Raw genomic sequence first — 16,029 nt, forward strand, 5'->3', positions numbered from 1 at the left:
ACACACACACACACACACACAAAGAGAAGAATGTAACACTATGGTGTATTCGATTAATCTCAAAAAGTGATTGAATTTCAATCCATGCCATTAAAAGTTGCGTTAACGCAATATGTATTTCATTGGCAATTTCTTTATCTTTTGACTAATTACTAATTACACATATTGAATTTACATTGTGATCACGAAAAGGAATTTCGAAAATTTCTTCGATATTTTCTTTTCGTTGCTATTCCTTTCTACATCTACATCCTATAATTGTGTGAAATTCGTCGAGATTAAAGTATTTTATAATACCGTAATAAACAATCTTATATACATAATAAATTGCCGCGATGTATTCGTTGTTCTAATACAGTTTTTGTAACCCTAAAAAGCAATAATTTATTTTATTCGCAATTTTATAATAATATTACTCGACCCTCGCACGTTATTTCACTGCTGGCTCAATGTGTAATATAATTGTTAATAAATTAATCGGTCGGGATCATTTCTGATACTTTGACATTGCTGGATATCTATCGCACAGATAAATAAATATACTTTGGCAATTGTTGTATTATATTGTTTCGTATTCGTTTGTGTTTTTTATCTTTTCATTGGACTTTAAATTCTACGACAACGACACGTACCTTGTGTATACTCTAGCCTGCACGTACGTCTGGCTTCCGACCTAGACCTCGATAAATGTGATACTCGTCATTTCAATTTCAAATTTCAAGGAGTAGAGCTTGGTCTACGGTTTTACCTGTTCGTTGAAACAATTTTGAACGGACTTTGTCGAGATTCGAATATTTAATAGCCTCGTCCTACAGCCGATTCGGAAAGCAAATAAAAATACAAAATAACAAGGAGAAATCGAAATACTACGCGTTTCTTTTTCTAATACTCTTGTAGCTATTTTAATGGCAACATCGTGCCAAACATTCGAGAATTTCAGAGAAATGGAATAATCTCGGAACTTTGTATTCTCTTAATCTTCTGCAAATATTTACAAGATAAAGCTATACAACATGTTGCATCAGCATGTAGATAAAAACTTCGAAAATTAAAAGTAAATTTGAAGACTAAAAAAAGAAGGATTAAAAGACAAGTGCGATGCAAGTCGATTTGTATAGCTATGTTTGTTTGTCATAAAGGAATGATATGAGAATGATTGTAATCAACATTCGTCGCAGAAAATATGCCGTGACGAGTAAAGAGACGACGCGACGGTCGTCCTTCGAGTAGTGAAATTTAAACGAACAGCTTTGCTCCCTTCACGAAACTTTCATTCGCATTCTCGTGCGGTTCAACCTTTCGTTTAAGAGGAAAGAAGAGAAGGGGGATCCTTCGTGTCCTCGATATGTGAATATCCGTGAGAGAAGTTTCCTTCCTCCTCGAAGATTACGATCACTCGTCTCACGTCGTCATTTTCTCTCTACCCCGTTTCTTTTTATATACCGATTTCATCCGATCGACGACCCACGATTTAACGTACCTACGTGTCTTATCAAATTTCCTTTTTGAATCTTGTATTTGAAATTCTCGTATCAAATTTGCATCGCGATCATTTGATGATGTTTTCTACAAAGCGTATAACAGTCAAGTCCATCGGGGTTAATATTCGAAAAATTAATCAAAGAAAGGCGGATCATATATTTTAGTCAGTGCTGGATCAAAGAGTATAGTGGCCCGAGACTATTGAAGCAGCGTAGAACCACTTTATGTAAAAAGTTATTTTCAAAAATTAGCTATTTATTTGCAAATTTTTGTTTGTAGAAACTTCCTATGTCTCTCTGTTTTAGGACACTCTCTCTTTTAATCTAAACTTAAGAAGCTTTAGAAAATGCGTACACGTATACACGTGTCCTACCTATACCCTACGTTCCTGTTACTGGTCTTCATTTTGATTTTAAATAATTTCTGTATCTTAAGATTTTCGCGATCTTCTTCTTTCCCCGTTATTTCTTACGCTAGCTTTTACTCCTGTTAAATCACGTTCGTCAAATGTCAACATTGGAACTTCAGTATCATTCTACACGTTGCTAATTTTGAAAATCCTCAAGATTCATCTGTCGTATTAACTTTCATTTGTTAGCTAGATAAGATAATAGGATCAATCGCTTATTACTCAAAACTCAAACGACATTTACAAACGTAACAATAAAATTACCTTGCTAAGAATCATTCTATTAACTCTACCACTGCTGCCCCTAACTTTCGATACATCCGCCATTAACATATCAGCGAATGACAGTCGGCGGACAAAAACTTTTTTTTGAACTCTCCAAGATCAACATGCATCGAGTCGTGTGAACTAAAAATGTCGTAATTCCGTAATACTTGGTAAACATACGCATTAATCGTTTCGTCATTTGCTATCGCTTCGGGGACCGGTTTTTGGTGGCTGGGTAAAGAAAATCGACAAAAAAAATATATATATAGAGTAAGGAAAGAAGAAAAATAAACAAGTATATCGTGGAAACCGAGACGATGTGGTTACATTATCGAAAGCGAATAATATCGCTTGAACTCGTTTGCACGGTCATGTCATACCGACAAACGTTTCGCAACGGTTACCATCCGCTTGGTTGGTTAAATTTTCGGGACGAGTTTTCGCGTTCTGCGCATGCGTGATACCGGTCAGCCTTTTACGCTCGAGTTTCGTATCTACGAATCGTTCTTTCAACGATTTCATCCGCGAAGGTTGCCCTCCTTCGTTGTGCATAGTTGTTCGGTCATAGACGTAATTACAGATACACTTGCGACTACTATGTAACACGATAAACGTTCTCTAAAAGAGAAATTAAAATATATCGAAGAAAAATTAAAGATTCTAAATTATAAAACATCGTTTCGTTTTTGCTGAAAAAAGAGGAATCTAGACAGGGATCGTTTCTCCTCTATGTCCTTCAACTTGCGACTTAATTGTCAGGTTGAACGCGTTATCCGAAAAGTAATCGATCCGCTGACCGATTTACTTCCAAATGTCAAGAGGCGTTCCGCGCGCAGCGAGAGAAAAAAAGAAAGGATTTCGTAGGAATCGAGGAAGAGAAAGGAACAGCCAGGGGTGAAATGGGGTAGGGGAAGAGGAGTGGGAGACGCGCAGGGGCAGAGGTACAACCATGGGCGTTGCGAAATAATCGGTCGTGCTCGACTGACTTTCGATGAAATTCAATCGGGGAAAAAGCTGCGCAGATCTCTCGTGTGCATGTACCGACGGAGGAGAAGTTAATTCTCGAAAGCATGGAAACCGGGTTTCTTATCTGGCGGTTGTGAATACATCGCGTGAATGAATCGGGTATAAAAATGAACTATAGAAAGTAAAATATCTAAATATAAAAAATATCTAGATCGTGTATCATAAATGTGTTAAGGCAAGTTACTTTATCGCACAATATAGCAAAAAACAGGCACCGTTTTGTACTTGTTCTAGTTTTTATACTTTCCTTTAAATGATTCGAATTCTACTAAATCCACTTTAGGCTTACATTTATTTGTATTGGTTAAAAGGGAATGGATTCCTGATCTCGTTTTCGTCATAGGTCTGAATACGGACAAATGTGTCTGCTCTCTGTCATCGTCATCGCGATGCAAATAGTCCTTATAGCACGAATCCGACAACATATAGACTCGTAGTTGTCGATGTATGTACGTTGTTCCCGTACCAAAGGAGACTTCTGTTACCATAAACGTCAGAATGTTTCCGCGAACGGATTTGCACGAGCTTCATGCCGGGCCATTTGCCATTTCCACGTTCGATGCACACCGGATACGATAATGTTCATCGCATCCTCCGCTGCATATCTGAAACAAAATTTCACCGCAGTAACCTCTATACGGTTCTATTCGCTTTTATACTACAACCCGTTTACACGAATTTTAATCGTACGATTCATCCTTGATACGAAGCAAAGGAATTTTTTTCCATCGACTACCGTTTTGCCGACCGTTATTTACGAGTCATCGCGCAACTGACAAAATATTATTGCGAAACATCTCGTTCTGAACGACGTCGAACCACGAAGTGCTGGCGTAGTACTTTGTCAGAATGATACTTTTATACGTTACAGTATCTCGAAAAAGCTTAGGTATCTTCGAGACGATACTGTACGATGCTCGATCGACCCTGGAAACGTGATTATTAATTGATGAGCGTGTCTGATGACCTCGTGACACATGGGAAATCTTCAAGCGAGACTGTAGTTAGTAGCAAATGTATGGAATTTTTTATAGGAGAATGGAATCTTAATTTTGTGGAATTTGATAGTAAACGAAAAAGGACCTGTTTTGATAATAGTATCATCATTGGATAAAGGCAATCTTTGAATAATCTAAATTACTGCTTATATTCCTGATATTTACCACTGCCTTAAGGAAAGTTCCTATAAATATGTGAACAAAAAATGATCTTGTAGTATGTGATTATAATTTGCTAATCGTTACAAATTAATGAACTTGTATTCGTTACGAAGACAAAATATTTATTGATGTGTTCTATCCATTAACGCTTTCGTTATACAGAGGCTTCTAATTAGATTTACGATGTTGGTAATCATATGTAAAAATAAACACTCTAGTTCTATGAATGCAATTACCATCTATTACCGACAGTGTTCATTACCTACCGATACTGCAAACATCATTCATGAAACAAAACAACGCATAGCTAATCAATAAGTATTTCGTTAGAGACTAAAATTGAAATTACCAAAATTGTTTCCTGTTGAGGTTTTATCTCGGAATAGAGAGAGGAATTCGTGGGTCTATGGGTACTTGCATAATTACAAAAAAACTGATTTATCTATACCTCGCTGCGCCATCTGTTTCTAGAAAAGACTATGAGGCTGAGAGGCCCTTCACACTGATACAGTGTTAAACAATACGCAGTGGCTTCTGGGACTAAGAACATTGAACACTTGAGAAGATGTGAAGTTTTCCTTGAAGTGAGACCCACTTCGACATTTTCAATTCTTACTCCGACTATTACTATCTGTATCTATTACTATAATATATTCTATCAATCAAGTTCAACTTAACGTTCGCAATTTCGAAGATACCGTAGCTCGCAAAGTATGCGAGCACCTAACCTAACAAATTCTTATGGATATGTTATGCGCGTAATACAAAACATCTTGAAATGTTATTAACGCCAGAGTGAAACACGACCAATCATGACTATATCAATCCGAAGACGTACGTAGGGTGTAGAGGTCATAACACGTATCTCGGAAATATATTTAGCAAAAAATTACTACGTGATAATATAATAGTGGCCTTAAATGTACAATACTGTTCAAATAACTTGCCAAGTTTATACTGGCAATAAATAATTCGTAACTCCTGCATATATTTTCAGATTGCTTTCGAATTTTATCAATAAATCTCGTTTCTTTGTGGCGCTAATAAAATTTCAGAATGTTTCACGTAACGTGCCTACTATACGTGTAAAAAGTTTCTGAAAGTATTCAAACAATTTCATGGACGACTGTAAGAGGATTCATCGCGAGCACATGTAAAAGAAACTGCGCTCGGCACCAATTTTTCTTGCTCGTTTCTGCGATCAATCGGGACGGCTGACGGATAACGATCTAAGATAGGCGGATCGACAATTACGCGTCGTCAGTTGCGACCATCACTCTGATATCGTAATTGATGCATGCGGACCGAGCGAGGTTAAATTACACACATCGCTGCGTAATCGTTAGCGTTACACGCTAATTCTCCAAATTCCACGGCCGCTTCGTTTACGTTCGTGTCGTTCCAATTTCGCCACGTTTATCGCTACTCGTAGCTGGCGAATAGACGCATCCATACGCATGCTGGCTGAATGCAAGGCTGAAAGAGCTTGAAATTATCGCAGCACGCCGATACCGCGCACACAGCGCACCTTTGTTATCTGTCGAAATTATGGTCGCGCGGGAACCGCGTTAAAAGCCGGCCAAACGATGTCCACTGGAGCTTAATCGTGGATGGTTAGGTGTAATTTGACAGGGTGCTTCTAATCAACGTTATTCCATCAATTTACGTAACGAGAGGACGTGTTTCAGTGGAAAATCTGAATGCTGCTTTGTGTAGCGTGTGTTACGTTGAAAAAGATGTTAATCGGATATAATCTATAGCTTATACGTGATTCGCTGTAAATTATGTTTGATCCGCATCCTGATTGTATAATTAAAGATATTAAAACGACTGTTTTCGAATAACTTGATAATATTGGAATTACTTTACTACGAAATACAGTAGTAGCGCTATGCATAGCGCGTTCCTTCGTAACGCAGTTTCGTATAATGTCACGCTAATAGTCCGTAGTTCGTGTAATGGTCGGTCCTCGCTGGCCTCGCTATTTGCGAACGTGTTCTTGAGCATTTAAGTATACTTTTATGACCACTGCTGGCGAACACTGGTAGTTAAGATTCCCGAACCCCAACGAACACAATGGTATCCGGTGAGGTATATTTCTGAGCGCCGTGCGTGCGCCAAGGATAAACGAGAAAAGTAGTCAATGCGAGTGAGCTAGTATTGGTAGTCAAGTCAGTTTTTACCTCGAGAATTAACACGGAAGGTAATACAAATATAGTAGTGTTTGGTATTATTCTCATCGCACGCGTCTCAATCATCTCAATAAAATTCTCTCCTAATGACATAATAAAAACATAAAAAGAATCATATTTCTCTCATTCCGATAATTATTGGGGAACCTGTTCGCCAATAGTCCACGATCTCTAGCGATCAGACCACTGCTGTTTATATCTGATATAGAAAATAAAAATAAGTCATCGTTTCGTCTTAATTCACCCTCGTTCTATCGTTACGTGTTTATTAACCAATTTTCGCGCAATATTGTGATACAGGAAAAGATGCATAAAAGGAGACCAAACGAAACACATGATACGAGATTAAAGCGCGTAACGCGAGTAACGACAACAGGACCAACGTATAAAACGTTGCCTCGAGGAACATTAGATCCTACTTATACAGATCTTATTTAAAAGCTCAGACAGACAGATAAACAGATAGATAGATAGGCAAGTGGAGATACATATGCTTGTACATTGTACAGTTTCATGTAACCGGTAGATATAAATAGCTGTCACTGGTATAGGAACATGAGAATACTATATGGTTGGTAGTGTCACATACACACCAAGTACTACACCATAAGCTGTTTCATAAGTTAATACGACCTTATTAGCAGAATAAAGGCACACGAATAACCAGTGACTTTCTGATTACAGCAACTGTCCTTCCCACCTACCCAATCCAACCATGGATCAACAGGATTTACGTTTAGCCTTTCTGGCAATCAAGACATCGAGGGTCCTCAGGGAAGTTTCGAATGCGTCCAACAAACGAGCCCTAAGTAAGTAACTATCTGTGTCGTGTGTAGTCAATCCGTAAAATCAGCTTGTTATCGTTTCTGAACCTACGTAAATAAAAGTAACGGGGTAGCTAGCCAGATCGAGTGAACTGAACAGATTCAAACTCGATTTTCTCGAAAATGAAGCTTCGCGTGAAAAAAGATTGTCAAAAATTATTGCATATTTTCGCACGAGGAATCGACTTCTTTTCGATTCTACCGCCACGGTTCCGGAAATTTTGTATAATTCGCGCGGATTTGGACTCGATACGTATATGACGCCAGTAAAATGATCGCAGCTGACGCTGATCTGTGGCCTTGTCGGAAGAACGGGATTTAGTTTGTACTTCAGAATTTGTCCAGCTGAACATTCGGTAAATTTTTCTAGCTTAATTGCTAAATAACACGTGGATGGCTACCCCCAGCGGGACACCATCCTCGAGTTTGTCTATTTTATTTCTTTAGTGAGGTCAGTAGCGTGTAGAATAGATAGTTGCATACCTCAAACGGAGGATCGTGTCGAAACCATCAGTAACTATTATTGTTTTGTCGTTAGACTTAATGGGCACATTACTTACACGCGATCATTGTATAAATACGACAGAATTTTTCTTCTATAACATTCCTAAAGCGTATAATTATCGATATACGATATTTACGTGTGTGATTTTGATGGACAGATTTTGAAATTGGTTTAAATTTAACGTTACCATAACGCTTGGAATTGGAAAGGGTATACATCTCTTTATAATCGCGTTCGACCCGATGTTCCATGAATGAAACATTTTCTCGATAATTGAAAACTGTCCTTCGAACGTATGATTAGTCTTACTTTCACGAACTTTATGCCACAGATAAAGCGACAGACGAAGATGAAAGAGCGTAGGAATTAATTCGGATTTACTCTCTGCAACGGTGTGATAATATTTCTTATTCCTTCCATCAGTCTTCGACTACCTTTATTCTTACCGTATCTTGTCAGTTAGAAAATTAAATCTCTGTCGGACAATATATCAGGTTCATAGAGCCAACGCTAATCTCTAACAATGCTGAAGAAAGATCTATTTCCTGGCGGATAATGTATCAAGTCCATGAAGCTAAAATTCATTTTTAATTCTTAAAGATATTACGTATCCTCTAAATTACCAAGAGAAACGATCTTAAATTTTCTATTCCGTGGATAAAGTTCGTCTATAACTTTGGCAAGAATTTTATATATAGAGAAGAGATCAATCTTAAACTTCACCGCGTAACCATCTGTTCGTGGGAGGATCAAATCGATTCCCACTGCTCGAATCTAGAGACTGCGCGTCTTTCAAACGCGTGGTACATTTTCAAGACACGGGAAACGACGCGGAAAAAAGAAAAGGGAAAAACGGCGTCAAGACTCGTTCTAGCGACTTATCGGTCTCTTTATGGTGTTCCATTTTTCCTGTGCAGGAGTCTGGAGAGTCTTGGCGCATTGCCGTGTAAAATGCGGATACAAGCGAACGACGATGTGTACGAGACAACCAGGCATCGGATGGCCGTCGCCGAGGAGAATAACAAGAACAAATGGTAAGTCACCCCTTGAAAAGATACGGACGTCGAAGGCTCGACTTCGTCGATCCTCCGGATCGAGGCCGATTTTTCTTCGACGAGTTCGTTATCGAGTTCGTACACGGTTTCATTCCTTTGTATGCTTGCTCATTCTATTTTTCTAGTGGCTTCTGCGTCATATTCATATGCACTTCACCTTGCTCGGTAAGTTGACCCTCGTCCCAAATCACATTATCTCTAGATCCATTGTTCATGACGATTCGAACGATTCTTGAATTGAATTCGATGCCAGTTTTGTTTATTCGTTATCGTTTACGCGATGTTCGTTGGTAATTACGAGGAGGGAAGAGGTGGGAATTTTTGAGTTACATAAGCCAATCTTCATTTTACGAGAGACATCATCGCGTAAGATGTAACTAAAGAACGAAAAAGAAAAGATCATTCGGATCGTAAGACAATGGATGGATATCGTGTAGGCGGATTAGTTAATTTGTTTAACAGAGTAACGGTCAAGGTTAAAAAAGCCCCGCAAGTTCGACTTAGGTCCGAAATCTTTGGTATCTGTCGCTGTGGATGAAACTTATTACGTACATAGATATATTGTGTGATACACGGTTTACATAAACAAATCGTGTAACAAGATATTGCGAATAGCGGATTTCTATGTTAACTATTCTTCTCGTTAGTACGTTTAATCGATAGAGGGAAGATTCATCCCTCGAGTTTTCAATCTTTCGAATACAAAAATTTCTTAATACATGATTAATTTCTCATTCATCAATATGTCGCATCGTTTTTGTATATTCACGTTCGCAAGAAGTAAAATCCACTTCGCTGCGATTAATTCGATTATTTTTATTAGCTTTAAATTGTGTAGGTATAGAAATTGCCGATTAAGAGTAACTAAAATAATAAAAATAATAAATAAAATTTGGCTCCGATAGGTGAAATTCTGATAAATAAAATCCCATCGTAGGAACGTAGAAGAGAGAGCAAAAGAAAAGAATAACCTGAGGCGTTGCGTTGTTTGAACCAGTTGCATTCTCTATAGTTGCCTAGTGGTAGCACCGGTTACATAATTCCGCGTTTAAGAGCAAAGCTGATAATGGGTTTTCCCGGTGATGGCTTACGTCAGAAAGGAAAATCGATTAATCACTTTCCTCGCGGAAAGACGATTCCTGTAGATTAGAACTGGACATTAGATGGGATACTGGCGTCAACCAGAACCTTGTCTACTGACGTCAAGCGTGGGTTGGTTAGGTGTCGACGTTAAGAGATAGAAATGGTCTCGTTAACTGATACGATATACGGTAAAATATTCCAGTCGTTTATACCTATCGTACTATACGAAGCAATTTATGCTGATTATATTATGCGAACTACTTATAATTAGCTGATCTTCCAATACGGTGAATTCTACCTTTCACATTTTCAGTGTTTAGTATCTTAGATCGTTTTGCATTTTTACTATCATATTTTTTACTTAAATTACATAGAATAACAGAGTCATAGCTGTGCTGTATATACATAGCTTGAATCAACCCTTTGATCCCTACGGACGCATATATGCGTTTGTCAATTTTTTCCACCTCCCTCGCGCTTGAGATTATTTCATTAGTGTAAGAGACGATACGCGTGCATTTCTTAGTAACGACAATAAACAAAACAAAGAAAATGAAAATCTGCTTATTTTCTATATACTTCTGTATATTCGCGGAGATTATAATTGCGATTAATATGTCTTTACACTCCGTTGTCGCCATCGTGGCGACATTATAAACGAAACTAACAAGTCCGTTATCGCCGCCGTGGTGATATTCTAAATGGAATTAGCAGCTCCGTTGTCGTCGTCGTGGCGACATTCTAAACACGATTGTAAGTAGTCTCGGAGTAACTGGCAGGCCGTAGTAAAAATGATTCGGAGTTTCTGGTGGGTGGTCTGGATACCCGGGGTGCAAAGGGATATTATAGTAGTGCCGTATATAAATCATTAATTTTTATTAAGAAAAGGAATTTCGTCTCCAACGCGGATAACTTTCACCATGGAGTATTCAGTAATTTATTCGAACATTAAATACTGGCATTTCTTTTTTGCCAAAATAAGAGTGTCATATAATCAATAATTCTTCTAAACATAGAGATATCGATTTTTCAAAAATCCTGTGAGCTTAGATTTACATCAAACACGTTATACGCATGTGTCGAAATCACGAAATAAGCTGTTTTATTAAATAGAAGTCTATTAAACGAAACGTTCTGAAATAGCTACGTGCCAACTATAAAACGTTCCTTGAATATTTCATTGATTAATCACTTTCCCCTGTCATATAAAAATTCTTGACGCTGTATATTAAGATGATGGTACGATATTACTATCGTAAAGTTCCTATGGTATCTAATCACTGCTGGAAAAGGTTTTTCAGGACAATCGATATATAGCAGGGACGCGCTATTAACGCCGTAATGATTTCGAACTGGAAATGACAGTGGAAAAACGCGGGCATTAACGACCATTATTTTTGTTCTCTTTCGTTTAACAACCGTAGACGGTTATGCTTGCATAGTTTCGTATATAGTACTTTCTATTATGAATATTTAATGTACCAGGGAACTAGTTTATTCACGATGTAGGGGACTATCAATCATTTTATCAACTTGGTAGATCATGCAAATTGTGGGAAAGTAAGGTAGAACTATCGGAACGTAAGTTATATCGTGTATCATTTCGAAAATGAGAATTCATTCGCGTTACGAAACACTATAATTTCATCTATTCCTTTCGATCTTCTTCTTCTTCTCTTAACAATAATGCTTTCACACATTGCGACTTATAATAACAAATTCTAAGATTGTAAATAATCTCGTATACCATATTCTTGTATACTATTCTCGTATAAAGAACGAACATATTACTCGCTAATATCGTATAATATAATATTAAAAATAGTAGTAATATTTATCAGCATGTCTCTTATCGTTCCTCCTTTTATTTTCCATCAGCACCAGAGTTATCAAGCCAAATGGTCCGGACATCGGGCGCAAGGTAAAGGTGAATACCACCGGAAGAACTGTACCATCAACATCACCAATGAATTCGAGGTATCGGGAATCGACGAGCATTCCAACATCCGTTAATCAGCCTAGATTGTCTTCCGCTTACAAACCTGCCGTCAATAATCAACCAGCAGCCCGAAATCAACCCGAGAAGAAAGTCTCTGAGATCATGCGTAGACCACTCAGGTAAGTTTCGATTAGACCGTATAATCGTACCTTGAAGAACGCGTGATCATTGTTTACTTTCATAACGATAAAACAGAGAACGAAACAAAAAAGATTTAAAAAAAAGTAAAAATATTTGAAGAGCACACAAGGACATGACGTTATTTCCTTTATTTTGATATCGCTTGGTAGCTAAAACACTTGCAGAGAAAACAATTTGTTAGGTGCAACTGGTACGGGTGTTTTAAAAATACGCGATAAGTCTATGAAATTTTGTAAACAATAACAAGAATATATATCATGCTGCAGTAACAATATTTTTACCGTTTAATTCGACAGTCGAATAAAACGATAGTTTTAAATTATATCATAAATATTTTGTACATTTCAATACTGTTTATTATATTCTACCAATGCGTTCTTCATTTATAAATACGTTCGTAAAAGTTCAGTTAAAGAACGAAAACAAAGCAAAGTTTGTAAGATAAGTGGTTTAAAATAGAAGTCTAAATAATTATCTAAGTATCCATTAGTTCTAACGAATATTTTGTTTTCTGTTTACAGAGAAAGGCTTATCCATCTTCTTGCTTTGAGGCCATACAAAAAGCCAGAGCTGTATGATCGTATAAACAGAGGTAAGAATATAAACGAAAAATACAAACTTAAGATTATCCATCAAATTTTTGGCGCAAATTAATTAATTAATATCTTATCTTCAGAGGGCATCAAAGATCGAGAACGTTCCGCCATGCCGATGATTCTAAAACAGGTAGCTTTCATGAGGGATAACACGTATCATTTGCATAGATACGTCTGGAACGACGTGCTAGAAGATTGGCCTTATTACACAGAACAGGAAAAAGCCATGTTAAAAAGAAGAAAACCTCAGAATCTAACGCCTCCTGGTTCCAGCGATGGATCCAGCGGTACGATACATTTTCACCGATTAAATCTTCATCTCGCCGAATATTCATTGCGACGGAGCAACACAAAAGTCTGATTATATTTCACATTCACTCGGGAACAATTGTCAATACATAGTTGCTCGATACTTTTACCCACTTGTTAAAAGATTTAAAGGTAATGACGATGAAATTGGCAAATCGACAAAAATATTTTTCCAAACGCACTCGAACAATAACATATAATGGTCTTTTTTTATATCAATGAGTAGACTCGTTGTTTACGGTATAGTAGAAATCTTACACATTGTCTATGGTGTTTGATCTCTACCAGGTTATTTACTATAATGTGATTTAAACAGAGAACAATGGTTACTTAACATGAACATAATGCAGTGATATGATTATAACTAATACAACTTAATTTTATTGTTATTGGGAAATTTGAATGTGCAAAAGTATAGAGGATAAAAAATATAAGAAATATTCAAAGTTAATTATAATATTTAGAGAATGACGCAAGTCTGTATTTGGATTTCATTGCATTTCTTGTTTTCATAAAAGTTTAAATTTATGTAAATATCATGCAGCAGTGTATTAATCCATTAGCATATTAATTTTTTCACACCGAAAGTTCCTGTCAATGGTATTTTTTCGACCAAAATTCATATTTACTGCTATAGCGTCATGATTTTGTGTTTTGAGAGACAATCGTATGATGAATCGCACTTTTATGCCTACGTTTCTCTGAATATCGCAGTCCACTTCCTCAGAATACACCTGCGACAGTTTCTCTTGAAAAGCCAAGTCATAACACCGATCCATCGTCGTAAAAGCTTTAAATCTAAAATTTTACCATAGTATTAACAGTAATTTCAAAGAATTGTTCCAACAATCTACTCATACATGGTAACGCGTTAACAACAACCCAGATAAAATATAGAACAACATATTGAACGTATATTATCGATTATGATTACAGGCAGCGGGCAATCCCCGAATTCCACTCATCCAGGTTCACCGCCTGCGATCACTGCACCTCCGCCCTCGTTGTTGGGCAACAAGCGACCAGGTTATTATCAGGGTAATGACGGATTACCGACAAAAAGACCACGGATATCGCATTATAGGAAGACAGAATTGAATTCGGGATCGTCGAATGTCGGGGAGAATGGAAGGACGGCTAATAGTGGTGGAAATAGTAACAGTGTTAGTGTCGTTTCCAGTGCAGCCGGTGGTAGTAGTGCGAATGGTGGCAGTGGTGGTAACAGCGGTGGTGTAGTTAACGGCTGGGATCAACGGCAGCATCAGCGTGATCATCGTGGCGATTATCGACCCGAAAGAACAGCGAACGGTGATGTGCTACGAGGTGGCAACTATGGCCATGGAAAAGCGTGCTTGACGCCAACCAGTGATAGTGAAGAGACCAACCAGCACGGTCATCGGGACGGGAACACCGGAACGTTTGCGAGCAATGTCGCTAACAATGCGACCACTGGCCATAGTAGTGTAGCTCATAATAATCCTTTGAGCGGCAGTCGTCATCATCAAGGAAAGACTGCGATACTTGGTGCCGAAGCGAGTGCCGGTACGGCTGTGAATTGCGTGGCTCGTCCGATGCCGAGTGCCGCGAGTGACGGTGGTAGTGCAGGTAATTATAGTGGTAATTCGAATGGAATACTCGCCGACAGGAGAGATAGAAGCGACAGGAACGATAGGGGACGCTCTGGCGACAGGGATCTTGACCCCAGAAAGAAGAATAACGGAACAACCGCTAACTCGTATACCGACTTAGTTGTACCTAATTATGCCACCACCGAACATAATCCTGACGGTCTTCACTTACAGGAGAGTCCTAAATTATCGGAGTATCCGGACTACCTCACGTGAGTATCATCGAAATTAATAAGATTTAATAGAATACCCAGTAAGATTCTTTCTACGATTTTGTCTCCGTTATTGTTAATTACGATATGTTGTAGCGCTCATTAATATGGATATCTATTTATTGTAAAAAAAAAAAAAAAAAAAAAAAACACGATCTGCACGCTTTGTGAGCTAAAGAAAGACTCGTGATCGTGGCTCCATAGTTGTCTTGATATATATTATTTATTCTTTCTCTATAATATACGCCCTTACATTCATATGTTACGATAATGGAGATAAAGTAGTGGATTTTCCTGCAGTTATGAAACTTAATTTGAATCTTACCAAGCAAAATATACCTCAGTGTACTTACACTCGAATTTCTTACAGGTATTATACGACAATAAGCAGTATGGAACAGAGAAGACGTTACAAGGAAGAATTCAATGCAGATTATGAAGAGTATCAGAGGCTGCATACTCAAGTGGCGAAAGTATCCATACGATTTACTGAGCTTCAGGATCGTTTAAAACAAGAAGAAGCTTTGGGAAATTGGGACGAATACCAGGTACCGTATCGCATGTAAATAATATACAAGACACAATGATACTGTATCGCAAGAATCATTGTTACAATGGAAAATGTAACAATTTTATTTATATCTGTTTTATGTTTTACAGGAAATAAAGCAGCAAATTTTCGATGAGTATAACGAGACTAAAAACGATCCTAAGCATAAGGAAACGAAACACCGTTTTCATTACTTGCATGAAAAGCTAAGCCACATCAAGCGGCTGGTATTGGAATATGACGCGCAGTATTGTGCTGGCATGGTGACTAGCAGCAACAACGTCGGTGGTAGCAACGACATGAAGGAAACGGATAGTTTGCACTACTGACACAAACTGAAAAGGCCGCTTTTTACTCTCTACCTTTTTTCGGTTGTCGGTATGCTATTATCTTCAGTGTCGAAGAATTTGCATTTTCTCGGCATGTTCCAAGGCTGATCTAAAACGGTCCACATGGTTCCTGAGTTGTATCGCCGAAAAAAAGTCAAGTACTCCCTGAACCTGGGTTGCGAGGATATATATATATATATATATATATATATATATATATATATATATATATATATATAATATAATATAATATAATATATAT

General features: G+C 37.8%; 1 protein-coding gene across 1 annotated transcript in view; it reads left to right on the forward strand.

The window, feature by feature from the left end:
• The window catches only part of LOC100650279 (RNA polymerase II elongation factor Ell), a 144,709-nt gene extending 128,727 nt beyond the window's left edge, over positions 1-15,982 (forward strand). Inside the window, exons 3-10 of the mRNA XM_003395837.4 lie at positions 7,221-7,345; positions 8,783-8,899; positions 11,882-12,121; positions 12,665-12,735; positions 12,820-13,026; positions 13,985-14,888; positions 15,259-15,436; positions 15,549-15,982. Of these exons, the coding sequence (XP_003395885.1) occupies positions 7,221-7,345; positions 8,783-8,899; positions 11,882-12,121; positions 12,665-12,735; positions 12,820-13,026; positions 13,985-14,888; positions 15,259-15,436; positions 15,549-15,767 (2,061 nt within the window). The 3' untranslated portion in view covers positions 15,768-15,982. The remainder of the gene's footprint in view (positions 1-7,220; positions 7,346-8,782; positions 8,900-11,881; positions 12,122-12,664; positions 12,736-12,819; positions 13,027-13,984; positions 14,889-15,258; positions 15,437-15,548) is intronic.
• The last annotated feature ends 47 nt before the right edge of the window (positions 15,983-16,029 follow it).

This window comes from Bombus terrestris, chromosome 6 (assembly GCF_910591885.1).
Source record: "Bombus terrestris chromosome 6, iyBomTerr1.2, whole genome shotgun sequence".
Classification (NCBI taxonomy): domain Eukaryota; kingdom Metazoa; phylum Arthropoda; class Insecta; order Hymenoptera; family Apidae; genus Bombus; species Bombus terrestris.